The sequence below is a fragment of the Balearica regulorum genome, chromosome 5 (genome assembly GCF_011004875.1).
Source record: "Balearica regulorum gibbericeps isolate bBalReg1 chromosome 5, bBalReg1.pri, whole genome shotgun sequence".
NCBI classification, from domain to species: domain Eukaryota; kingdom Metazoa; phylum Chordata; class Aves; order Gruiformes; family Gruidae; genus Balearica; species Balearica regulorum.
In genome coordinates, this window is record NC_046188.1 from 41229935 (window position 1) to 41257585 (window position 27651).

General features: G+C 39.4%; 1 protein-coding gene across 3 annotated transcripts; it reads left to right on the forward strand.

Moving 5' to 3' along the window:
* Positions 1–1720: 1720 nt before the first annotated feature.
* PLA2G4F (phospholipase A2 group IVF) lies at positions 1721–27478 on the forward strand. 3 transcript variants are annotated; one of them, XM_010297861.2, is made up of 20 exons: positions 1721–2262; positions 6313–6385; positions 8452–8588; positions 9931–10059; positions 11356–11396; positions 11995–12037; positions 13201–13267; positions 13576–13745; positions 15749–15862; positions 16321–16358; positions 17307–17442; positions 18148–18284; positions 19417–19639; positions 20233–20347; positions 21494–21631; positions 22120–22227; positions 23157–23351; positions 23683–23849; positions 24468–24654; positions 25939–27478. In XM_010297861.2, exons 1-20 carry the CDS (start codon positions 2152–2154, stop codon positions 26166–26168), a joined length of 2559 nt encoding a protein of 852 aa, XP_010296163.2. In that variant the 5' UTR covers positions 1721–2151; the 3' UTR covers positions 26169–27478. The 3 variants fall into 3 exon arrangements, with proteins under 3 accessions (XP_010296163.2, XP_075610519.1, XP_075610520.1); XM_075754404.1 differs by lacking the exon at positions 9931–10059; XM_075754405.1 differs by lacking the exon at positions 25939–27478 and having other exon boundaries at positions 23673–23849; positions 24468–24607.
* Positions 27479–27651: the final 173 nt, after the last annotated feature.

The following is a 27651-nucleotide window of genomic DNA, read 5'->3' on the forward strand; positions in this document are numbered from 1 at the left end:
GTTTACATTCACAGGTTAACAGTTGCTTGAATTGTAGGTCACAGACTAGTCTAGTTTTGGAAGTAGAATATAGATCTTCAGTTTTCCCATTCTATAGGAATGGGAGATACCAGTATCAGCACTGACGGAAGAGTCTTTTGTCTCTGTGTCAGACAATTAAGTATATTGGTATTTCTGGAGAAGACCAACTGACCAAAAACCCCCAAACTGAAACCTTGATAGCATCCTTTTGGAATCTTCATCTCTTCCAATTACATACTGCATCTCAGCTCTTCTCTTAGTGCTGCTAATGGGAGCAAAAGGGGTCTCTTGCGATAGCTGTGTACATTTTAAGTACTATACAGTATAGTTGGTGTCATTTTTTTCATGCTTGCTGACAAAAAAAACCTGAATGAAATAAAGATACACATTTACCTTTACCATTAAGGGGATTCTAATCCAAGCACAAGTAAAGTTACCAGGTGTGAGGCCATCTATGTTGCCTAATGTTTTGATGCTGTTTCACTTGCTTGTTTTCTTAGTCTGCTAGGAAATGACAAAAGCAAGTAGCTTCTCTTTGGATATTAAGTTGGCTGTCAACGGTATCTGTAGATAGCTAGAACTGCACGCAAACGCTGGTTGCTCAGGGATGATCTGATGATAGGAAACAATTCTTAAGCTTATGTTCTAAAGAGCAGTTTTTCTTGAGAGAGAAATTCAAGAGAAACTCTGTAACCATGAGATCCCTCTGCTGAGATTTCATTGGAAGAGGAAAGAGAGTTTCAGGAGAAGGCAGGTAACTTAGGCACTCACAAGATAAAATACAGGTCTTATATACTGCCTGTAATAAACTGCTTAGAGTAAGTGTGATTTCTTTGTGTTAGCTTACTGTGTGAGGCTGCCTCAATTTTCCTGTAATTTATAATTGAGCTATATTGGACTAAATATAAATAAATCACACTTATGGTTCTGCAATTTTTTGATGATAAATAAAACCTTTCAATTCAGTGGCATGTAGAAATGCAAAGAAATTGCTTTTTCAACCCAGTGTCTGTCTTTACCATACTATTTAGTATTATACGAGAGCTTTACAGCAGTTGCTGGCTGTTTTGCAATGGGATTATGTTTGCTTTTTTGCCTGTGTGTTGGCTCTTAAGTCTGTGACTTCACTAATTAGTACTGACTTGTTTGTGTTCTAAATGTCAGTGCCTATGCTTTTATTAATTTTCTTAAATTCTGATCTAGTGACTGGCACTAATGACAGGAAATGATCAATGAATGGGACCTTGCTGACAATGTGTCACATTCTCATGTTTGTGTGGAGCTGCTGCATTGCTGGCTTTCATACATTCTCTGCCACTTTCTAATTGTTGAAACACTTAAGTTTGTTTTTTTGGTCTGCTGCTTCAGTTTAAGCTCTTTAATAGAAAGCTCCAGACAAGCCAACTATCAGCAGCTGTTAATAAACTAATCTCTTCCAGTAAACAATTTCCTTTACTACTTAAATTTTTTAAGGCACAATAGACTCATAAAAAATCTGCCCTGTTGTACAATTTTTCAAGAAGCTTTTGTGGGAGAATCAAAGACCATGCTACATGGAAATGAGAATAAAGGGTGGACTTGGGGAAGCCGCTCATGTAACGAGAGGTTAGACGTGGTGGTGAATTGATACTCAGAGGCACCCTAATGCAAACCAAACTGTGGTGTCTGCTCAGGCCTCTCTGAACAACTGAGGCCAATGTCAAATTTGGCTTTGCTTCAGGCTTGTAAGATGGGAATTTCTATTCATAAATATTCTTTTAGGGTATGTTGAAACTCTGAAAGGTTTTAAAACAGTCAAAATCCTAGATCAGGTTGCTGGAACTGCGAAAGAGAAATCTGTACTGGGGGTTTAAGGTTGTGGCTTCCTCCCACCCAGAGCTTCCCTGTTCGGTGCTCCTTTGCTGCCCTTATCTCTTACCAGCGTCTGAAAAACCTGCCAGCGAGGTTTTGAACTGGGTAGTTTGGGGAGCGTGGGCCACACCTCCGCTGCTGGCAGCTGGAGCACAGCCCAGTCCTGCGCAAAACTTGAGGCTGAGCCTGTGGCAAGCGGCCCTCCGCAGCCAGGCATCCGGGGGCTCTTCTTGACTTTCCCTGACAGGTTTTCTGAGGAGACGACAGGACGTTTTTCCCATGTTCCATGAGGTGCTGCGGTGCCCGTTTCCACCCAGAGTGCTGCCTCTTCTGGCAGCTGTGCTTTTCCAAAGGAAGGAGAGGAAAGAGACTGGGTTTTATCACTGGCGGGTAAGACAAATTTTAACACTGTCTTTGAGGTGGCATTCTTTAGCTTGTGTGTTTGGCAGTGGCTCCCTGTTACTGCACGTGTGGAAAACCAGTCCTATATTTCTACAGGAATTAATCAAAAAGTTTATCATTGGGGGGAAATTTTGGGGACCAATACTAACGTAGATTCCAGGTTTTTACTAACTTTGGGGTCTGTGTAAGGCAATGCAGAGCGGCTCTCTGTTTCCTTAGGTTTTGGGGAACAGAATTAAGCTTGGGGGGAAATGCCAGCATACTGGGCTTCTCATCAGTAAAGACAAAATGATGGTTATGTGTTTTCTTACAAAATATCCTTGATTACCATTCTCTCCCTTTTCCTTATTCCACAGGGCTTAATAATGTAAAGTAGACAATGATTAACGATGACTTCACCCCGTTCATAATGCAGTGCAATCACATTAGATAAAGTGGTTTCAATATGTTTGCCCTTCAAATGGTTTATAATCATTCCATTGTATAAGACAGTCCGGCCAATACCCTCAATTTTGAATTGCACTGAACTGTTTGCAAAGGAACCTTTGCATAGGAGAGCTGATCTGTTTTCTGATTACCTGTCCCCCCCTAAATCTACAGCTTAAAATTGAGGTGAGCGTTAAATGTCACAAGCTGGCTTGTTGCCTGTGTGCCTCTCTGCACTCCTGCTTGCAGCGTGACTAAAAATTGTCTCGTTAACTTTTATGTTGTTCTTTAATTCTTGGGAAATCCGTGTAGAAGAGACTAGTGTTAGCCTGCTGTGATTGCTATTAGCCACTGGATGTGAGGTTTCCCCTCAGGTGCTCGCTATAGAAATAAATAAAAAAATTAGACACTACTTAGTGAAGTTATGCTGGCTGGTCGGGAGAGATTTTCTACGGACTAGTTAATAGCTACTGAGCAAGGGGAGGGACAGCAGAATAACTTTTTGGCTTTGTAGGTGAATTCAATATGATTAGATCTCTTTAACTTTCCAAAGTTTAGCCTTAGTTTCACACATCTAAAGACAAACAACATAAACTGAGAGCGAGCCTAGTGTTTGCCACTGTTGTTGTGATACTGAGCTGCTTGTGCTACTCCTATGACCTGACTGGTTATAAAGCTTGCCTTCCAGAAGACTGTGGTTCTTAGGGCTGGGTCTGAAGTAGTCTTTTGTGACTGTGAGGTGCATGCCTCTGGAGGAGGTGGGAAAATGCAAACAGTGCCTAGGAAAGCCAGGAGCTTGCTTTTGGTTTTAAAAGCAAACTTGTGGCGCTGTGGCTGAAATGAGGAAGGAAATTACAGGCAAGATGGGAGGAAAGTGCTCCCTTGGTAAATTGGACATTTCTTTGAGCTACCTGATTTGCCAAGTAGCACTGGACACAAAATATGGCTTAGAAGTTAAATTTTTACTTGCTATTGACAACGTTTCTGTAATGAAACTGGCATGCTTATTGCGAGTCCTCTGCATTTACTGAGAGATGTGGAGTGGATCCCAGCACTTCCTGTATGAAGGCAGCTGTTCAGGGCTCTGTGAGAGTAAAGACTACTGGGTCCTGTAGCTGGGATAACCTGAAGTTGCTTGCTACTGCATCAGCACCTTCAGTTTAGATGGAAGATACAGACAGTTGTTAGCAGGGTTAAGTGTTTGAGAATTCGGTCTTGTACTCTCATTTAAGGATTTCAAGTTTTTGCTTCAGATGCACTTTCCCGTGCTCTGGAAAAGGGATGATTCTGAAAAATCATTAAACTTCAAACTAGAAATTAGTTGTTTGCATCTGTCGTATACATTGGTGTGTTGTCACATACACTGATATAGGCAGAACCATTATTATTTGTTCATTTCCTATACAGATTTCTTGCCTGAATTTTCCCTGATGTGTTCAGATATCTGATACTCTCATGCTTCATTACTCCGCAAGCTCTCTTTCTAACGTGTTATGACCTTGCTGTGCCTTCGCTAAAAGACAAGTAGGAAAGGCACATGGGAAGGTTCTGGCATAATTAACAGCACAGACTTGGGTGCACAATTAAATGTCTGTTGCATTAGATGTCCTTAAATTATGTGGGTGTGTAAAATGTATCCTCAGCTGTGTGATGACTGACTACAAATCAACAGTTGTTAGAGACCTTTGGAAAGGACTTTCTTTTGAACATGTAACTATGTTGACAGATTGTATGCAGTAAAAGAGGGATATACTATCTTCAGGGTGTTCTGTGCTTCCTCCGCTGAATTCCTCTGCGTCTGAATTCCAGGTGGTAGTCAGGCTACCTGAGTGAAGATTGCTTTGACAGCAGTGGGGGTGTGATCATGTAGCTTCATTTCTCAACAACCTGAAGAGTTGCAGCACCTTTAGGAATTCAGTGAGAATAATCTATGCAATCTTGAATTTATCTCTGTAGTCCATTTCCCAACTTGACAATGTAGAAAGGAGGTCAGGCTTTGCCTGAGAAACTAATGTCAGTGATTGAACAAAATAGAGTTGATTAGGAAAGGGTTTAAAAAGGAAGAAAAACTAGCATCTGAAGGGTAGAGCTCATGGTGAAATTCAATGTGAAGGCATGTCTTGTTCCCAGAAACAAATGAAGGAAAGAGTATCTGCAACATGTTGATGCTGCAAATAAGAGCACTCTAAGAGTAATAACAGTATAATTGGAGTTTATTAGCACAAATTGAATTTGACACCTGCCTGTGAGATATCTGTGTTTAATTTTTTACCTCCACTTGTTGGTCAGGGCAGATGGCACTGACTCAATACAAAGATATTTAGTACACTATATATGTCTTGGTTTTATTGTGTTGTTCAAACTCTGTTTTGCAGAAGCTGGCAAGTATCTTGAACTGATAAGAAATAAGGAAAACTCCAACAGTATGTCACTGCTTAGTGAACATAGTACAGTTCCATTTATCAGATAAGGAATATTCAAGAAGAGTTTGGTAGTTCAGGGTTCATTGATTTTCTCGAGATCCTAGTTAGCTATATGTAGGGCCTGTATTTCTATGTAATATTTGGCACTCAGCAGCATTTTGTTGTAAGCAAAAATCTTGTTGAATTCAGTTGTAGATGAATACTTGGCTTGAGACCAGAGTTTAATTTCAGATATACTAACCATGTAGAAAATGATAAATGTGAAGTAGTGACCACTTGTGAAAAGCATTTTGAAATGGGATTTAAGAATAGAAAAGGTTCTTAGCTGGCCAGGATTGTGTCATAACTGATGGAAAGGAGGCAGAATCCCATTCTGTCCATGAGCCTTACACAATTGCTTCTGTACGGTTTCTGCACTAAACCCCTTCAAGCTCTTTTGTCTTGTCTTCCCCTGCCCTTGCTGCTCATTCTCCTTCATGATCTTCTAGGTTTCAGTCAGGCTTTTCTTTCCTCTTCACATCCAGGCATTTAGATACTAGTATTACTTTCCAAAAATAGCCTCCCAGAAGCTTTCAAGAGCACGGATTATGTTTTTATCTATGCTGGTAAAGTGGCATGCATGTTACTGGCCAATACCAGTAACAGTCGAGAATGAATAGGAATTTAAGGTTTGTCTTTTCTTGCTCAAACTGCTGTAAAGTATGTGTTCCTGTAAGAAAATGGGGTTGTTTTCTCATTGTAAACAGCATATGCTTTCTGTCCTTAGACCTTGCCATGTCTTACTCAGGCATGCGTGTGCCCTTGACAAGTACTCTTACACTAGCCAAGTCATGATTAAAATTATTTGAGCAGCTTCAGTGTCTGTTTATCCTTCAGCAGGAATGAACTAATGAAGCAAGTAGAAACTGATCTATAATTAGAGGAAACCCTAAATAAGAGACTTATTTTCTGAAGTCCATGAGAAGTTACCCTAAGACATCAGTCATTGCTGCATGAAAGGGAATTTAGTTTCATTCTAGACTCCTTTAGTCTTCCTCCAGGACACTGCAAGCACTGTGTATGTTTCCAGATTGACTCATTAATAGTTTATTTTGGGCTGACTGGTCTGATCCATTCCTCTGGACTGATTCTAGAGTGGTTATAGAACAGGCATTGCAGTTGTTACATGCTGAGCTTGTTCTTTTTTCAGTGGGAGAAACACCCTTACTACAACCTAACAGTAAAAGTCCTCCGAGCCAGAAACATCAAGGGTACAGATCTGTGTAAGTATTTAATCAAGGTATTATGAAAACAGATGACTTGTTCAGTGAATGGCTGTAACACAGATAGCATTGTTATGGGAACTTCTTACCTCCGCTTAGTGTATTGCATTTATGTCTGAACAAAAGCTTCTCTTGTAGAGCATTATAGATATCTTAAAGGCTTGATCTAAGGCCAAGCTGCAAATTAACCCTGCTACTTTGCAGAACAAAATCAGATAAGTCCTGGTAACTCTTTACTTCCCTGCTCCTTTATATATCCTACTGTGACCCGCTGGTCGTGGCAAATTTCACTCTTGCTGCTGCACAGTCTTCTTGCACCTGGAAGTAGCACTCTTCAGTTCTTGCTTCCAAATGTTTTTTTTTCTCGGTTGTGGTAATGCCTTTTTTCATCTGTCTGCTATTTTGGTTATGCTGTTGAAGATTTTTAAGGATGTAGGTGGTTCCAAGGCAAACTGCTTTTTACCTGTCCCTGGCTTTTATAGCATGGTATATATTCCCTTCCTCTTACACATCTGCGTTGCCTAAACCTCTCAGGGCTGTTTGGGGGCAATTGGATATTTAAAACTCATTTGAGATTTAATTCCTTCACATTTAATACGGTAAGGTAGCCTGCTTGCCCTAAGTTTATATCTGGCATCCAATATCAAACTACTGGAATGTATATGACTGTCCAGGGAATGAAAAACTGTCCTGAAAGGCTGAGGGCTAGAATCGCACTGTGAAAAGAAGTTTTTTGGGTTTTTTAATGGCCTTTCTGCTCAACTGGAGTGAAGAATGGTTCCTGTACTTGTGTTGTTAAAGGGGCCTTAACAGTAAGAAGGAAGGATTCTGAGACAAACAGTTATTTTCAAGGCATGGAAACAGAAAGCTCAGCTCATGGCCAAACTAGATGAGGTTATAGCAGTGGGTGGATATTGTCTATTGGACTTTAGTAAGGCTTTTAACACTGTCTCTCATAAGATTCTCATAGAGAAGCTGATAAGGTATGGGCTGGATGAGCAGACAAGGAGTTGGACTGAAAACTGGCTGAATGGCAGAGCTCAGAGGGTGGTGATCAGTGATACAAAGTCTAGTTGGAAGCCAGTAACTAGCGGTGTAACCTAGGGGTCAATTCTGGGTCCCATATTTTTCAATGTCTTCATTAATGGTCTGGATGATGGAGCAGAGGATAGTGTCAGCAAGTCTGCTGATGTTACAAACCTGGGAGGAGTGACTGGTACACCTAAAGGGTCACACTGCTACCCAGAGGGACCTCAGCAGGCTGGAAAAGTGGCCTAACAGGAAACTCATGCAGTTCAACAAAAAGAAGTGGAAGTCCTGCATCTGGGGAGGAACAACCCTATGCACCAGTTTCCAGGCTGATAGGCTGGAAAACAGCTTTGCAGTAAAGGACCTGGGGGTCCTGGTGGACAGCAAGCTGACCATAAGCTAGCAATGTGCCCTTGCAGCGGGGAGGGCTAACAGTATCCTGGGTTGTGTTAGGAGGAGCATTGCCAAAAGAATGAGGGAGGTGATCCTTCCCCTCTACTTGGCACTGATGAGGCTGCATCTGGAGTACTATGTCTAGTTCTGGGCTCTTCACTACAAGAGTTATTGGAGCTATTGAAGAGAGTAGTGAATGGCCACTAAGACTTTAAACAGACTGGAGCATCTATCATATTGAGGGAAGGCTGAGAGATCTGGGACTGCTTAGCCTGCAGAAGAGAAGGCTCAGGGGATCTTGTCGATGTGTACAGGTGTCTGAAAGGAGATTGTTAAGAAGATGGGGTCAGACTCTCAGTGGTGCCCAGTGACAGGACAAGGGCCTGATATCAGCAGTAATCTTTTTTAAAAGTTGATCTTCCTCATTTTGAATAGTAGTGTCTTTTATGAAGTGTTTTATGGTTTGGATGAACCAGAAAAAAGAAATATTAAAGACGTGTACTTCATTAAAGGTTTTACAAGTCCAGCCTTAAATTTGTACGTTTCTGTGATTTAGTGAGATATAGAAAATATATATACTCATGGGAAAGAGTATGTTTGATTAAAGCCGTTCCTGCTGTCTGTGTCTATACTTTCTGCTATAGTGTCCAAGGCAGACTGCTATGTTGAACTAAAGCTGCCCACTGCATCTCCTGTGATCTCCAGAACTCACGTTGTTGACAACTCTGATAACCCAGAATGGAATGAAACTTTCCAGTATCGAATCCATAGTGCTATCAAGGTAAGGAGTACACTTTGTGGGGCTGGTTGAGCTACCTGCATTTGTGTATTGGCTTACTTTTGATGCTTAATTCAAAACTAAAGGATCTTTATTACCCTCAAAACCAATGTTGCTTGTGTCAGTCTTCAGTGGTACAAAAAGCTGTACTATGCATGTCCAGTGTTAACTATAGCAGCTTGTAATTTAGCTCATGCGAATTACAGCTAGAATTTTCCATAAATGTCCTTGTGATGCAACCCAGGAAAGGGAAGTTACAGCAGTACCTGGTAGAGTTGAAGGAAATTCCTTGATAAAGCAAATTTCTATTTGAGGATTGCTTCTACTTTCACAGAGTAGCTCTTGCCTTCTCTTGTATCTCTACTTGCCTTACTTGCCAAGTGCCTGAGTGAGGATAATGGGAACTAAATTTCAAATCACTTTGCCACTTGGTTCATTCAGTCAAGTTTTGCTACCAGTTCCTATGATCAAGAAAAGCAAAATTCAGACTCTTAGATAGAAATAGTACATCTGTCTGCTGCCTGAGCAGGACCTGATAGAGTACTGAACAAAGTCTTTAGACCATCAGCATTCATTCTCAAAGTAGACACTAAAGGTAGAGGGAAGGAAACTGTACTTTGAAAGATTAGTTTTAGTATGGCACTATAGCTTTGAATAACGTCCTAGGCTTTGGAATAAGGTGCTTATTAACAAGAAACTATCCCCCTCACTGAAGTACCTTTCCAAAATGGTTGGTGACAAAAGCAGAATGGTACTTGACTTAAATGGTAAGAAAATTGCAAACTAAGCTTTAGAGTGTGTGAGCTTTTTCTTCCCCTGCAGGCTCCTGAGGCCCCAATCTGGTTACTGCTGCATGGCTATGCCAGCACAATTCTAATTTCAGTCTTGTCTCCTTGAAAACTAGTTGCTGCAAGACCATTTTTTGGCTGCTATATGTACTCATTGTGTCTATTTCAATTAGTTTCTGCTGGACTAACCTGCTCTGAGACTGCAGAGCAGGAAGTGACAGGTCCCTATAACATCCCAGACTGAATCATACTGAAAGAGTGGAAATTGTTTTTGCTTCATCAGGCAAATGTGAGCCTGAATCTGGTAGGGAGTACTGCCATGTGCATTCAGCTGGGGCTTCTCTCTAGTTGGGAAGCTCAGAAAATCTTTTAGCTAATCAGTGTCAACTGAAAGCTTTTAGCTTAACTATGCTGTAAGTCCTGCTGGAAGTAGTGACTTCTCTTCATGAGTGGGAAAGGGGAAGGGTATTGATTAATGCATAAAGTGTCTATTGTGTACAGCTACTCAGGTTTGTGGAAGTGTTTCTGTCTCTTCATCTAAGGCTCTCTGGTTTTAGAACATTCTGGAATTGACACTCTATGATAAAGATGTCCTCATCAGCGATGAGCTCATGTCTATCGTCTTTGATGTAGGGGGCATGAAGCTGGGTCAGCCCCTGCTGCGCACTTTCACGTTGAACTCTGAGGTTAGTTCCTGCCTTCAACTGTGAATAGCTGCAGCTCATCATTACAGAAATCTGGCAGTACGTGCTGGTTGATCTGTCTGTGTTGTAGAAGCTGGAAGGGGCAAATGCCTCAGCAGGTGATGACAGCTGTCCTGGTTCTGGCTAGGATAGAGTTATGTAGCCCCTCCACTACCAAAACCTTGCCACACAAACCCAATACAACAGCGTACGTGGTTTTACTGTCATCTGAGATGTTTCCAAAATCCCTAGCATTTTGGGGTTGGTTTTTTTTTTTTTTTTTGGTGTGTGTTCAACAGTCTTTGGGATGCCCAGCTAAATGAAACTTGGGATGACTGCTGTCTTTCAGAAGATGTCAAAACACCTTTTAAGGGAATTGGTTTTTCAGGAGACTAGAGAGGCATAAATTGGGCTTAAAATGAAAGGCATTTGCAGTCAGCAGTCATTCTGGGGACTGCAGACTGTCTTATTTAGTTGATCATCATCAGTTTGCAGTGAAGAAGTTTACTGCTGCAAAAGTTACCTCTATATTTAATAAGTAAAAATCCTAAGAAAAGCTTATTTTCCCTGAGTTACGTTCAGTTACTTTTAACCTCTGCTTTGTGTAGGTGACATTGGTGCATATCAGCTGTTCTCAGGCCCTGTGCACCTGTTCATGGACTTATAACAAGATGGTTTGTTTTGCATAGCTAAACCTGTATCACCAGTCTGATCTTTTTTGTAACTGCCTCACATTGCTACAATACTTCTGGAGAAATCGGGCTTCAGTCCTGTTGATGTGGTCAGAAGCAGACTAACTGGTATGGAGTTACCAGGGAGTTGTTGGTCAGTGTCACAGGCACTCTAAATGATTTGTGATGGTGGAAAGAGTCTTAGTAACTCCTTTGTTCCCACTAACTCTATCCTGTTTGCTGAATGCTTAAGTCATCTTGATCACTAATTGTGGAACTTCAACTTCAGTAAAGAGAATTACCCAAATTGGCTTCTACTTGTTTTTTTTTCTTTTCCTCATTAGTAGAGTAATGGATCTGAGAGTCAACTCTCACTTGCGTGTGCTTGTCTCCTCAAGTGTAATGTGTCTGATCATGTAGGATATGCCCAGGAAGAGTGGAATGTTTAAAGACCAACAACAACAGACATAAATTCAAACATTCCAAAATATAATGGGAGCTTTAACAGTTTAACAGTTAAGATAGTTACTATAGTTTGTAACAGGAAGAAGGCTTTATCTCTTGGAAAAACTTCTCATAATTCTATTCAAGATCAAGGGTCACCCGTATCCAACTTTTATTTTTAAAGGCTAATGAAGAGCTGGATGTAGAGTTTTACTTGGAAAAATGGTGAGTCTTGCCTGAAGAGCTGAATGAACTTGTGCTCTGCAGATACGTTGTCTTAGTTGCTTTTGCTGTGCAAGACAGTCTTGCCTATGAGAAGGCTAATGCTTTACAGTTCTCTGTGATGTTCGAGTTGATTTACCAATGGTTGATCACAAATATCCTTAAAGCTGCAGTTACCAAAATTTTTGGGTACCAAAAAAGAAAGAAAACTTTGGACCTCATGGGAATGGTAGTGCTGTAAAGGAAACGAACATTTTATGGATGAGTTACTTAAGAGTGGAAAGCTTACACAGTTAACCTTGCAATATAAACAACTTTATCTATCTGATAGAGAAAAGCTGAGGTCAGATAGACTATGTTATCAAAATAACTGAGATGGGGAGACCTTATAGCACATGCTTATAGTTGCAGAGGAATTTTTTTCTTCAGTACTTTTCCCCCCGTTGTTCTGTGAAGGGAAATAACTTGGCATCAGTCTAGTTTGCATAGGTGTGTCGCACTGAGTACGTTTCTCCCCCGCTTCTTATCCAGGCAGTTTGTAAAGTAGAATGAAGCAAATTAATGCCGCAGCACACTTGCATTATATCTCTTCCTTTCACAGCTCCGATGCCCCTACAGAGGTATTGACCAATGGAGTCCTTGTGGTGAGTACATAGAAGTCAATTACATATGTGTTGGGATTTACTCCTGAAGGTATGTTTTTAGTAGTGAGAGGACAAGAATTGTTGAGAATTCAACTCCTGCATCCAAATAGCTCCTATTCTTTCCAGCATCTCCCTCTCTTTTTTAATTTGCTGCTTTAAAAAGCTTCTGCAATTTTTAAAACTTGATACCAACTCACAGAAAGTGTTCTTTGTTTGTTTTTTGTGTGTTTTTTTTTTTTTTCCACTGGGGCTGTTTTAAAAGATGTAAGCAAAAAAAGTTTTTAGGAGGCTAGTGAGTCTTGCAGATTGTACTGAATTTTCTAGCCTAGATGCTGGCTAGGTATAACACCCACCCCCCACCCCCCCCATCTTAACACCTGTTATTTCTAACATTTTTTCAGTGCCACTAGTAAGTAGGTGATAACTCTTGAGTCTGACAATGGGAGGCTTCATCTTGAGGGATTTGTCCATTCTCTTGGGGTAATCAGTCTAAGAAAATCAGTGTGTTACACATTAAAAATACAGGTGTTACCACCAGTTTTTCCCCCCCCCCCCCCCCCCCCCCCCCCCCCCCCCCCCCCCCAAGGACAGGGATTGGAGTGATGTTTTTCAATAAGGAGAAAAGGATGGCAAAGAGTTAATCATTATTGAAATGAAGAATTTTAACATTTTTTCAGGAAAAATCTGTGTCATTTAACAGCACAGTTCTGCAAAATATTTCACAGGAGAGAGTCTTTTGTGTTCCTATTTCCCTTAGCAAATCAGTCTTACATTCAAGCAGTGGAATAGTTTTGTATCTTTTAGATCAATTATAGCCAATTAAGTATCTCATCTGCTGTCCTAGAAGGGAAGCTGATGATTGAATGGTGTGAGAGACTAAATTTTGTGAGGACATGGACAATCCAGGACAGAAAGTCATGGCAGAATTTATGAAGTGCTTGCAGTAAGTAACTGCAATAGGAAGGGTGGTTTTGATTTTGAAACAAGAGCAAACAATCCTGTCCTACTGAAACAAAACTTGCTCTTATTTGAAAGATCAAAATAATCCTCAGTGTTTTTTGACAGCTTGCAGCTGTAAACCTACACCTGCTATAGTAGGTGGATTAAGCTTCAACAAAGCAGCAAACTAAAATCTCATAACCAGAGCTGGTTTCTTTTCGTAGGTTCGTCCTTGCTTGTCTCTGCAAGGCACTGTCAACAAAGAGGAAAAAGCAAAAGAGAAACAGCAAGGTATGACTGTCTGCAGAGTTTAAAGTCAGATCTACTTTTCAGCATGTTTATTCCTTAGGAGAGAAGGGACACTTGATTCTCTGTATATACAGTGCATTTTTATTTATTCTCTACAAAATGGACTCTTAAAATTAATTTTGCTTTTATTTTTAATACTAAATAACATTGGGTCAGTTCCATTTCCACTGCATACCACAAACGAGTTTTTGCTTCTGTTTCCATAGTCTCAGCTACACTTAACAAGTATGTGATTTTCAACACTTATTTAAAAGGCTCCTGCAGTCTAAACTTCTTATTCTAATGTGCAGGGAGCTGTGAGGTCAAGCTGTCTGTTCCAGGCGCATATCAGAAGCAATTGTGTATTCCTTGGAGACCGGACAATGAGGAGGATTATGGAACCTCATTTGTCTTTCATGTGGATAAAGAGATGTGTCCAGAACTGCAAGTGGAGCTGGAGCAAACCATATCTGTCCTACAGGTAGAGCATCTGCACTGACTGCTAGGAAGTTTACAACCCACTTTTGAATAAATCCACTCTGAAACCAGTGCCTTTGGTCCATGAAAATGTCTTTAAACATAAATTGAACAGCCTTGATTTGATCATAAGGTGGCCAGGGACTTCTTCAGATGTTCAGGGTTGTCAGTTTTGGGTATGCTATTCAGGTACGTGTGGATGCCAAAAGCTTGCATTAGAAGCAAGTTTCTTGTGGAGTACAGTATTCTACGTACATGGAGCTAGGGACCATCTATTATGAAGGTTACTCAGCACTTCCAGACCTTTTTGATCCAACTTAACTCTGTAATGTTGTAACTGCTCAGATCAAAATTTTCTAGGCTAGAAGCCTGTCTTGAATGGATGTTTTATTTTTCTGATTGTGTATTAGGAATTTATGGGCAGAGAGGTAAGTGTTTCTCTAACATTGCTTTTTGCACACTATTTTTTATTTATCCTTGACATTGGGTAAGGAGGTGAACTTGTCTTAAAGTTATACCCTTCCCAACACTTTAAAATATGTTCAAACTTGGGGGTTAAAAAATCTGAATCTGCACATGCTTGCTACATGAAGACATCTTTATTTTCAGCTGTTGAGATACTCTATAGCAGGTCTTTTCTGTTAGAAACTTGTGGAGCGTGTGCCGCTTGCAAAGGTTTATTTGGCTTTGTCTATCACTTCACAGTTTCTACAGGTACCCATGCAGCGTGTGTATCCCATAGGAGTGACTGAATGTTCATTGTGATGACTGCTGCCAGTATGGCTAGGCACCAAAAATGAGAGCAAGGAAATTATTTATTCTGTGATATTATTCATGCCCACAAGCATTTGGGCAGCATGAAAGCAGATGGTGATCTTGACTACTCTAGAGGCAGTTATGGAGAACACAGAAAGGAACATGGAAGAATAGCTTTGCAGTGAGGTAGGCTGGGCAGCAAACATAAGAAGGAGAGAGAGAGAGATAGTCTTAAGTAGTCAAAAACATGGTAGAAGTCAACCATGGAGATTGGCCCAGGTGGTAAACCTGAACCAAACCATCCCCGGTAGCTAGCAGAACATACTCCTTCAAGAGCTGGCATAGAGCACAAAGCTATCCAGTCTCACCTTTCCCCTCTTATCAGAGGTAGGAAAATGCCAGGAACGTAGTAATGTTGCTTGCCCTGTACCTAAATGCATGTTATTTGCCCCTGCTATGGGGAGGACAGTGGCCTTAGAAGGACTCAGGACAGCTGGTTTTGGTCAGAAGACATCTGTGAAATCTATGGGTAGTTCTTTGTCTCCAGTTCTTGTTGTGAGAAGGGTGACAACCTGTTGTTTCTTTAGGATGCTGTCCCCTCCCAAGGGTTGAGGCCTGTGGTGGGTGGAAAGGCTCCAGCCCACCTGGTAGGCTCTGTAGGTTTGAGTGTGGCCCTGTGATATGAGGGGTTTTTTAAGGTGCATCTCTTAAATTTAGGAATCTGCACGCAACTCTGTATTGAGAGAGCTTGCTACTTGCTAATACAACATGGCAAAGCTTAATTTGCTCTGCTTGTAAAGATGATTATGGTTTTTTTATTACATGCTCCCATTTGTCCCTAAGCCTATTATCTTAGTTCCTATTCTGTGTTATTTTTTTCTGAATGACTAATGCTGTTGCCTTGTGTTATCTTTTCCAAAACCTGCTGCGAAGACAGAATGCAAGTTTGCTTGTAAGCTTTCTGACACGTGTCAGAACACAACTATTTTCAGGGAAAAATTTATATTTGGAGATGAAGATTTTTTGCTTGTGACAGACAGCTATATTTAAAAAAAAAAAAAAAGCAGCTATTTCAGTGACAGAAATAATCCCAGCAAAGAGCTGTCAAGCAGAGAGCAGGATGATCTTGAAAAGCCTTAGACTTCTGGGAAAAATTTAGTTATAATGATATTAAGGATTGTTTGCTCTTTTGACTTATGAAATCTTTAACTTTTTTCTGGAGAGCTCAAATAACATCTTGTTTTTTATTAGGATGGTGTGAACCCTGATATTGAAAAGCATACAACAGTTCTGGGATTGGGGACTGTACCAGTTAATTCCCTTCCTATTGGACAAGAAGTTGATAGAGTCATTTCTCTGGGAGAGGTAACATCAATATTTTGCACTTGTTTTAACATGCTTGGGTTAATTTTTTCCGCCATTGCCTATAGGCATTTGGAAAGTTAAGCTGCACATGATTCTTAGGAGTGCTGTTTTCTTGGAGATCTAGAATGAAATACTGAGATTACTCAGGGCAATTCTTCTAAAAATGTTTTTGTGGTTGTGTCTTGCAAAATAAGTATAAAGTTCACTTTCCAAAGCAAAAAGTATGTTAGGGGGTGAAAGAAATATATTGGAGGAGGAGAAAAGCAAGAAGCCTGCAGAAGAAATAATTTTTTTCACCCTGCTATCTGGGCACATGTTTTATTCCAGAGATGCAGTTTTGTGGGTGAGAGTGCTGTTCTGGTTAGTATCTAGTGACCCCGTTGATGTCAAAAGCTCTAGTTAGTAGTTCCACCTATGTAGTTGCTATCAATTGCAAGATGTGTTCTCTCTTTTCACAGGGACAAAGTTTGGATATGAGTTTGAAAACTGAAGAGAGGTGAGTGGGAACCCCAAAGACATCTCAAAACCAGGAAAGGCCTTTGTCTCATAGTGAAGGAGCTGAGTGACTCTCCCTGCTGTTCTGGGGAGATCTGTTGTCTCCACTGATCTCTTGGGATAGGTTAAAGAAAAATATTTTTAGTTATTTTTCTTCTGAAGGCTGCAATTCTTCACTTTGCAAATAGTATCTATTGGGTTGGTGTCGGTCCTGCTGAAATCTGAACAAATTTCGTGTTCCTAATATTTAAATGTAAAATAGCTGATCGTGTAAGTATTAAGTAGCTTTGTTAGGTACAGATGGTTCCCAGGACGTGTGCAGTGCTGTACTGACAAATAGGAAAAGGTATTTCGGTGTGTGAAGAGCTTGAACTATAAAATAGAGGAAGGGTACAAGAAAGGAGTGATAAGGCAAGAATAACACACAAAACCGCGCAGTCGGCTAGTAAGTTGATAGGGTCATTTGCTATATAGTCATTAACTGAAGATCCTGATCTCCTTTTACAAACTAATGGCAAGTTTATTGGTATTCAGTTATCCCTTTCAGCCTCTCAAGTTCAGAAACTTCTGTTTTAAAATTGCTTTTCCCCTCGTTTCTCCATCCATGTCAATAGAGTGATCTCAGTTGCTCCTCATACAATCTTCTTCACCTACTGAGAATCTTTTCTTCCTTTTGTGAAATTCCTGAAGCTTAATCTGAATACTGTTTGACACAAGCTTTATATTTAGTCATTAAGGGAGAAATACAATTGGGAGAAGTTTCATTTTTAATTCCAAAAGCTGTTGTTACAAAATAGCTGGTGTACAGACATACACTGAAATGTCATTTAAGAGTTTGATCCAGTGATTCAGATTAGCACCTAGATTGTGTGTTCACAGAAATTGATTATCCCTGGTAATTACAATTCCACCAAAATTTGGGGGTTTTTTGTCTTAATTTCTATTTCAGCACTTGGGATCTTGATATACGTCTGGGTTTTGATCTCTGTAAAGGAGAGAGAGAATTTTTGGACAAAAGGAAGAAAATAGTTTCTGAGGCACTGAGGAAGACTCTTCACTTAAAAGAATCCCCTCCAAAACATGAGGTATTGAGCACAGTGCTGTAGTGAGATTTGTAAAATCCTTTGTGCTTGGCTAATAACCAGGTATTGTAGTATTTTTTACCTTAACCAACAGAAAGCGTGGTTCGTATTCACCATGGTATGAGATAGATTCCTGTGACATTTCAGTTCTGAAGTCTCGAATGTTGTTGTATTTCTAAAATTGAGGGATGTGTGCATTTTGGAACACCATTAAAATTTCAGAATGTATGTACTTTATTTAGTTGAACTGTTGTGTCTTGGGCTTTGAGCTCTGAATTGTGATGAGAAAGTCTGTTTCAGAATGGTTAAATTGAAGCTCAGACCACAGGAACAGTTTCCTAATTGCTGATTTGAGGACAGTGGACATTTAGAGAGCTTGATAGCTTGCTCTGTGCTATTATAAGAAAGATTGCCTTTTTTTGTTCTTATGTGTATATTGTATGGCACACAAGTAAATGTGTGATGATATGCGTAACAATTTCAGTAAGTGACTGTCCCTAAGATGACACTGCTATGTTTTATAGTAAACAATATATTTCAAAGTAGAGAAAGGAGTTCTGGTTGAATTTAAACCTGAAGTTACTTGAAATGTAAATAGAAATAGATATTTTTATCTCTTATAAGAATGAGACTTAAATGGGATTAGTTATGTAATTTATTGGCAATTCAAAAGTCTGTGATTGTGACTCCTGAGTTTGCTGTCTGCAGGTTCCAGTCATAGCAGTACTGGGGTCTGGAGGTGGGATGAGAGCACTGACATCGTTCTATGGCAGTCTTGCTGGGCTTCAGCAGCTTGGCCTTTTGGATGCTGCAATGTATGTGTGTGGGATTTCTGGCTCTACTTGGTAAGTTACATGCAGTGTTGATTCCAGAAACTTGTAAGTGAATATGGTAGTGTTGGTGCAAAATAAGGCCCAAACTGCATTTGTGCCATCTGTAGACAGACAAGGGAGTCAAATATTTAATCGGTTCTCCTCTGTGAGTTCTGATGGGGATCCTAAGGAGTTTGAGATTTGTTATCACTTCTAACCCATACAGCTATTGGCTAAATTTATTAATTTGCTGCTTTTGCAAGCCTGGCAGTTGAATGTTAGAACATGAATAAAACTGCAGTGTGTTTCCCACAGAGCCCTGACTTCAAAAACTTTTTCCATTTCCTTTCTCTTGCCAAGAAGATAACTGAGGCGGTGCAAGTCATTGGAAACATGTCCACATGGACCACTATGTCACCACCTTCCAAAATGGTGTATGCAGCTGAATAGAGGAATAGCACTGGCTTGCCCTTTGGACTGGAGCAATGTGCTGAAATGTTAGACATGGCTAGAATGTTTCAGTAGCTCAGTTCTTGGAGTTTCTGGTGAAATCAACCCTCGTAACTACACATTGTTTTCGTGAAATGATTTCAGTGAGGAGTTGTGGAACCTTACAGTAATAATCCTTCCTTTCAAAGCTTTGTGTGATAAATTAACTCCCTATGTACCTAGTATTCTTCCACTACCTTGTGATCTGGCTGCTTTTGAACTCAGAGAAAGACTTTCAAACAAATGTAGGCATCTGTTCATGTGGATAGCCAACAGTCCAAACTAGTTTCTAGTTTAATCAGACCCATGTTCTGATGAAGGCTATGGCCTCTATTGCTGTATCCAGTACCACCTTTGCTGTCAGCCAGTCTCTCAGGGTTGTCATGTCCTGAAATTAACTCATATTTATGAACTGGTTTGTGTGTGCTAGCATATGATGCTTGGAACATCCTTGAAAGGTAGGTTAGCAATCAGGATGAAGTTGTCCTGTAGGTGTCGGGGTTTTCAGCACATTTTAGAGTTCAGAGAACTATTATTGTGGTCTCCACGATGTTTTATCTTTTAGCTAGACTTCTCAGGCTTTTAGTTCAGTGCTGCAGCACTAATTATAACTAGCTAAAATTATTGTTTACATGAGGATTGTTATTACTGATTACATTAATATAACCATTTTCAGGTGTTTATCAACATTGTATCAAGATCCTGACTGGTCGCAGAAAGACCTTCAAGGTGTCATCAGAAGAGCTCAGAGTACTGTGTCCAGCAGCAAAGCAGGGGCATTTTCCCCAGAACGACTGAAATACTATTTCCAGGAGCTGAATGCAATGGAGATTAGTGGACGGAAAGTTTCCTTTACAGATTTGTGGGGCCTTATTGTGGAATATTTCCTACAACAGAAGGTAAGAGAGTTCATGTTTGGATGTGTACTGCTGTTTGTCTTCCAGGTGGGAGCTCTGCCCACCCATGTGTTGTGTGTCAAGAAACCAATTGCTCTCTACCTTTGTGAGCTGTTCTGGAAGAGATGATATTGTGGAATAAACATAAGGAGTTCTCATCTCCTTCTGCCCCGGGTTTCTCAGCACTATTCTTTAGTAAAGAATTTTGAAGTCATATAGGTCAGTGCTACAGAAAACTGTAGCGTTTGTTTGGAATGACTGTTATTAAATTAATGGCTTTTGAACTGGGCAGGTTAAGCCTGAGAGAATGATGTTGGTTTTATAAAATCGTGTTACTGTGCAGTATTTGCTATGCTAATTGAAATCGAAAATCAGAGGGGTAACTAGTTTATTAATGACACCAGACATTCTAAATAAGCAACTGCAGAAATATTCTGGCAAAATCTAACCATATGCATGACAGAGGGAGGAAAAGGGACTTTGAATTAGTAGTATTGTTAGTTAGAAATGCTAAGGAACAGCTTCAAGTTATCGTTCAAAGTATGGGTACAGAACTTATCTGACTAGTGTGCTTCTCTTTCTTTGCTTGTGACCAGGAAGATCCATCAAAGCTGTCTGATCAGCAAGCAGCAGTGAAATGGGCCCAGAACCCCTATCCTATCTATGCAGCTGTCAATGTGAGACCCAATATTAGCAGTGGTGACTTTGCAGGTATGAACATGGGAAATTTTATTTTTGTTTGCTAAAATCTATAAATTTTTTTTACTTATCCATTTCCTTGGGTAGTGAGTAGCTGACAACAGGAAGCATGGCTCAAGCAGCAGTTGGTAGTGCAAGAGTCAATAGGATACGGATTGGCAGAGTGTTATGACCCTGATCGCAAATCTCTTCATCATGGCTGTAACAGAAAAATGAGATTCAACTGTGGTGGCCACTCCACATGTTTTGCTAGAAAGTGCCTGAAATTTTCAGGAGCTGAGAGGGAAGATTCTGATAATACTTGAGTCTGTGTCTAAATTAGAGAATTGAAGTCCTTGGTAATTAGGTGACCTAATTTCTTTTATAGTCTCAGATAATCAATTTGTGTAGGATTCATGTAAAATGATGGATTTGCAACCTTGTAGCATGCATGGTCAAAATTGTATTTAGCAGCCTGGGTTCTTGCTAGTTATACAATTACAGTAAAAAATGAAGGCCAGTCCTATTCCAGGTCACTTGAAACTTTTAATTTGATGCAACAAATTGAGCATAGATACAGTGAGACAGGAACACAAATGCTTGTGTCCATCTATGTACCACTATGGGACTTTTTGTTTTCTTCTGGATGAGTGTGTGCATATGACAATAAATTTGATTTGTAAATATTTGTGGAAAGCTTTCAAGAAGAGGTGATGCTTTGATAAGCAGACAATGGAGTCTGACGGTGGGTCAGTTGAGTTTTCAAGTCAGTGCTGTAATAGTTGCTGAGAGATAACTACTGTGAAGAAAGGCTGAGAAAAGTGAGGTAGCTTCCATTTGTGGTGGAAAAGGGAGCCATCAGAATAGTTTAGTAGAAGTAAAATAAGCAGATTATTTCTGCAGTAACAAAGTCAAGATGGAGCAAAATTTTTTTTTTTTTCCCCTGAAAAGCCAGGAAGAAAGGAGGTTGTATTTAGTCAATGAAAGCCTGTACAAGAGTTTTTATTAATCAGTGTAAGATAGAGGCTCACTGAGAAGAGTGACAGGGAAATCCATAGTAATGGCGAAAGAAGTGGAGGGAGACTCCTTTCTGTCTCCCTTGTGTGAGCAGAAATCAAATGAGTATTTTCACCTATGTTTACTCTGAGATGAGTAAATATCCTGTTGGCTTGTTCTTAGAATGGTGCGAGTTCACTCCCTATGAAGTTGGATTTCGCAAATATGGAGCTTTTGTCCGAACAGAGGACTTTGACAGTGAGTTCTTCATGGGACGGCTCGTCCGGAAACGTCCAGAGCCTAGGATTTGTTTTCTACAAGGTATAATCTTACAGTAATGAATAAAATGGGGAGATGGAAAGGAGCTATGCTGCTTTTTTGGATTCATCAATTTAAACCCATGCCTTTTTGTCCCTTCCTAAAGAATTTGAGGAAAGAAAAAGAATGTCAAACCTTTCTCTGAAGGTTTGGGTGTAGGTTCATAGTATTACAATCTGATGTCCTGAGTCGGCAAGAAGACTCTATTATAAGCTGCCTGTCGAAAACTTCTGCTTTAGGTCTTCTCATTCTCTTGCCATCTTTCCCTTGTTGATATAAGAGCTTTTCTCTTGGAGAAGTTTTTGCATTATAATATTATGTCAGAATTTGTCACATGATTAACTCAAAGGTTTAAACTCAAACATCACCTGTTAGAATAGTAGGGTCAAGTGACAGCCTTCTCCATGACAAATGGTAGCTGACTTATAAGCCTTTCAGTTACACTGTGAAAAGCCTTCTGAGTATTAAATTCTTTCATGTTTCTCCTGCAGGAATGTGGGGTAGTGCCTTTGCTGCAAGCTTGGATGATATCTGCCTCAAGGTGGTTGGTATAGGACTGGGCTTTCTTGATTCTTTCAAAGATGTTATCAAAATTGTAGGTAAGAACATACATTAAAAAAAGTAGAATTTTTCAAAAGTTTCCTGGTTTTGGAGTGATCATAAAATAATATGACTCAAAAATGTGCCGTGTGTAATTTTCAAGATTAACATAAAAGACGAATTTGGGCAGATCTGTCTTGTATTATGTATTCTTCCATTCCATCACACACATAGTGAAGGAGGTAATTACAGTTTTTCAGTATGCTTTCTCTTGCTTTTTTTTTTTTAAATTTTGTATATAACGAACTATAAATTTGGGCTAGTACTGGGAGCTGTCTTAAACACATACTGTAGTGCAGGGGTCTTAATCATGAGAAGAGGAAGAATAGAAGCTGGACTGCTAAGCAGGAGGTGGAAAATAGGTTTTCTGTTTCCTCCTTGGCCTGATTTTTATAATCTGTGATAAGATGGTTGTATGTTTATACATTTTTCTCCATTTGTACAATGCCTCCCTAGCAGTGGAAAGGAATTGTATTACAGGCTGAGAGCTGCTCAGGTGTATAGTTATAGCCTTATAGTAAGTGGTGGTGGGGAGATTTTTTTTTCTTCTCTGCTTTTGCAGCCCTAGTTTTTCCCCCCACACACTGTTGTTGTTGTAGTAACTATAAATGCTACTGTGTGTGGATGACTGTCGTTGTCTTATGAGACAGAAGTGGTTGTTGCTTGGTAAGAAGGGTTTCTTTGTGTGGGTTTGAAATGAATGTGGACAATGATTTACGAGTAATGCTATTCCCTTTAAACAGTGCAGTGAAATTATCCAACTATAGAATATTAAGGTTATTTAAATTTCATTACAATACTTTTTTTATTAGAGGAGAAATTCAACCTTAGGACAACTGGTTAAATATTGTAGAAAAAAGTCTGATTGACATGTTGGAAATGGACAAGCATTTTCTGTGTGTTCTGCATCCTTCTGTGGCTTCTGTAGATGACTGCCGAAGATTCCATTTCCAAGATCCAACACGACTGAAGACTCGCTTGGTAACACCTGGGGGCCCCTTGTTACAAATTTTTCAGGATTTCTTCAAGTCCCGGGTCACATGTGGAGAAACCTTCAACTTCATGCAGGGATTGTATCTTCATAAAGATTATGTTAACATCAAGAAATTTGTGGCTTGGAGAGGTAAATGAGTCTATATGTATCTGGGTTATAAAACAATGTGTTAATATTCTGTAACAGTCAATGTTATGGAACATAAGTGAGCTTGACTTGGTTCCACTGAAGTCAGGGAATTTACCCCTTCTTATACCATAGCAAAAAATTTGATCCACTATGTATGTTCTGTCGCATAAGACAAGCTCATCATCAAACTTTACAGGTCAGTCTCAGATGAATGTGCATGTTAGAATGTCATTTTCCTTAATAGCCCCAGCATGAGCTTTGTTTCTTGCTTGTACCGAGAGGTGTGTAATGAATCATTATAGTTACTTGTGTTACTTGGAGTGTCTTCCAGGAACTCATCTGGATGCATTTCCCAACCAGTTGACCCCCATGGAAGAGAGCTTGTATTTAGTGGATGGCGGCTTTTCTATCAACTCTCCCTTTCCTTTGGTACTTCAGCCAGAGAGGGATGTGGATGTTATCTTGTCATTCAATTTTTCCTGGGAAGCTCCGTTTGAGGTGAGACATGTAGCTGAGCATTATTACAGGAAGATAAAAGCACAGAATCATATTCACAATGGCAGCAGTTCAGTTGATGTTGAAAACAAACACTAACAAAAGAGTGCATTAAAAGAAATCCTTACCTCTTTCAAATATTGTTGTACTATGGTTTGTTCTGTGAATGTCATGAGAGGATGGAAAATGACAACTGTAACAAAATTTAAAACTTTTTGGAAGCCGAAGTAGATTGTTATCTAAAATAAGAGTATTTGCTTAGCTCATATGATCCTTGCTACTTAGATTTACGTTTCTAATGGAAAAGTGGCTATTGGTGATTTTCTTCATGCAAACAAGTTATTTCCTGTATCTACAAGTGTTATTTTTAAGTGCAGAAAAGTCAAAGTGAATATATTTAGGGTAATAAAACATAACAGTTTGCAGCTGAAAAAAGATCTCAGTTCTCCTCTTCATTCTTCTTCTGTATCACCACCCAGAGAAATTGTTTCTGCCAATTTGAAGTTGGATTTCTGTCACTTTTTTTTTGTGAAAGTCTCTCTCCCTTGGAGGATTGTAGTTAGATGACCTTGGAGGTGTTGCTGGTATTCTATCAATTTTTTTTTTGTTCTTTGACAACAGGTTTTAGAGCTGACTCAGAAATACTGTGAGGAACGGGAAATTCCTTTTCCAAAAATCGAATTGAGTGAGGAAGATGAAAAGCAGCCAAAAGAGTGTTACATGTTCGTGGATGATGATAATCCAAAGGCTCCAATTGTGCTTCATTTCCCATTGGTGAATGACACCTTCCAGAAATACAAAGCTCCAGGTAAGGGGGCTGTATCTTAAAGAGCTATTTTTACAATTCTTTGGGTATGTTGATGGGGAAAATTCAGTGGGTTCAGTGACCATCCTTTCATTCTTAATATTACCCTGTAATTATTAAATTGCTACTTTCATTTAAGGCAGCCTCCACTAGTTTTTTTTCGAAGGGAGAGTGGGAGAAGAGGCTGACAATTAAAAAAATAAAAATCTAAAGATTAGAAGAATCAAAATTAGGCAATATTTTTGCTTTTTTTCTGAACCTTTCTGTCATGATACCAGATTTTGTTACTTCTAATTACTCTGAATATATAGGAAAGCACTATAAATCAGATTAAATAATAAGTTAATTTGTTTATTGGATATGAGTAAACCACTAAGCAGCAAAGTGTTGGGGACCAATCTGTGTGTCAGGTCATGTAGCTGAATGCTAACTGTCCTGTGCCCTTGTAGTGTAATGTCAAGTCATAAACAATCCTTTCTTCATTTAACGTGATTAATACACACTGTAAGGCCCACCTCAGTCTATCAAGCAAGAGCACGGGGATGAAACATAGAGCTATACTTTTAAGAAGAGACAGACAAAATTCAGTGTCCTATTTCTCCTGTGCTTGGAGGAAACAGCATCCTGAAGAAAACCTTTGGAATACATAGAAAAGTACATGCAGAACTGATGCAGGCAAGGGAGATGTAAGGCACTCTGTTAATGCTATCTGTATTAATACTGTAACGATTGCTAGGCCCTGGCTGCATTTCCTCATCAACAATGAAGAGTTTCAGTGTTGGACTTGAATATGGCTCAAGACTACTATAATAGTGACAAGTAAAAGTGTTTTTAGCAAACTACTTTAACGTTCATCTTTCAAGGACTGTATTTAAACTTAAGCAATCAGGTTTTAAAACATAAGTTACCATATTTTGAAGAGTATATGCTAACATCCTAAGGTCAGCTGAACTAAGAGTGTTAGTGTCTTTTAGTGTAGAAAGCACTTCCAGGAAGAACTGAGCTTTATATTTCCTATTTTGAGCATGATAATTATGGATGCATTAAACAATTCATCACAGTCCTGTATTTTGGAGTCTAGTGGAAGAAGAAAGGGTAATAATACTTTACCTTCAGCTTCCAAGCATTTTGTATCCTGAAGGACCTGAAATCTCTGAGGAGGAGCTTTAGGGAAAAAGTTAAAGTTCAACAGAGTTATCTGTGATACCTTCCTTGCAGAATGCAACTAAATGACTCTACCACAGCTGGTTTTTTTTGTGTGTGTGCTTTTTTTTTTCCTTGCTGCAGGAGTTAAACGTGAGTCAGAAGAGGAGAAATCCTTTGGTGACTTTGTTATTGAGTCAAAAGATTCTCCTTACCGTACACTAAATTTCACCTTTGAGCCATACGATTTCAGCAGGTTAGTGGCAGTAAATTGCTACAATGTTCTGAACAGCAAGGACACTCTCTTCAAAACCCTGAACTTGGCACTGCAAAGGAGAAAGTTGAAGAAAGTCATCAATACGTCCAACACATGAGCAGCTTCCATAGCTGAGGATACAAACAGTCTGCAGTGTATGAAAGCCATGTGGTTCAAGACAGAATACTGGAAACTCCCTTCTTGGGAAGGGAGTAGCACATGTGGCACTGAAAATTCATTCCAGATAACAGATCTTACGTAAACCCAAGGGATGTACAGTACAACATGGATGTTGCTTTGTCGTGGGGGGGAAGAGTAGGGAATTATCTAGCCCAGTATCTCATCTTACAGTGGCTGATACCAGATGACTAGGGAGGTCTATTCAAACTGTTCAAGCATCTGAAGAACAATCTTCCAAACTCCACTGAGTGAAGCACCTATTTTTGTCAAAGGTGCAGTGATGTTTATGGAAACACTGATTTCTTCTACACTTTTATCTCTCTCACTTTTTGAACCCTCCCTCCATGCACTTTTACAATTTACATCATCTGGCAAGGAACTCTACAGATAGTAACTATGCACTGAGAGAGGAAATGTGTCTTTTTGCTTTCAACTTGCTACTGGCTGATGCTCATGTACTTTCAAGACTGAACAGTCATTATTCATTTCCATTTTTTGCCATTCATAGTTTCAAAGATCTCTGAGATATTTCATTCCTACACTTCTCAAGGATTACAATGGCTTTTAGTCTCCCAAAAGTTCAATATAGAGTACCTACTTTGGTAACCATTTGTTTTTGAGAAAATAATAGTTCCCTTTTTTATATTTAACAATGACAGACACATCATGGGATTCTGTTGCTTCTACAGTTTGATCATCACAAGCTGATGAAACTTTAAAAATGCTCTCTCATCTTTCTCTTTCTGTGTAAGAGGAAGGAAGGCTCCTTTAAAGAGTCTGAATTAGATATTTTTTCCTTACACTTGGGCTTCAATTCAGCCAGACCTTTGTTCAAGAAATTTCTGTGTGTGTCTATGTATTTTAGAAACATCAATATTCAAGGTAGGCACACCTTATGAATGTGAATGAATAATGTGAGATGCTGTTGTGCTGTGGGATGGAATTCACATTGCTTTGCACAAAGCTCAAAGTGCTGAATTATGCAGTTGGAAAATATCTAATAAAAAAGGACAGCAAACAAACACTGTTTACTTTTGTGGCTTTTACATTGAGCTGAATACTGATTCTGTATGTGAAAACCAGAGACAAGTAATTTGTCTTTTCTGAAATGATGTAAAGACATAAACGGGTATGATTCTTGATATATTTTTTAATGTGTTTCTCTTTTAATAAATATTAGTTTTGTTAATGTGCTTTTCACAGTTTTTCTTATGAACAGTTGTCTTGATATATTTTTCCTTATTCCAATAAAAATAAGCAAAAAAGTCAATATAATACTATATTGCATAAATTCTTTTATTACATTTGGATACCTGACAGAGGGAAAGTGACTTAGCAAGTCTGTCTTGTACTGGTACTGCACAGCAGTAGAAAGTAATCTCTTCATTGAAAGACTTCTCTTTGAGGAAGCATGGCTCAAA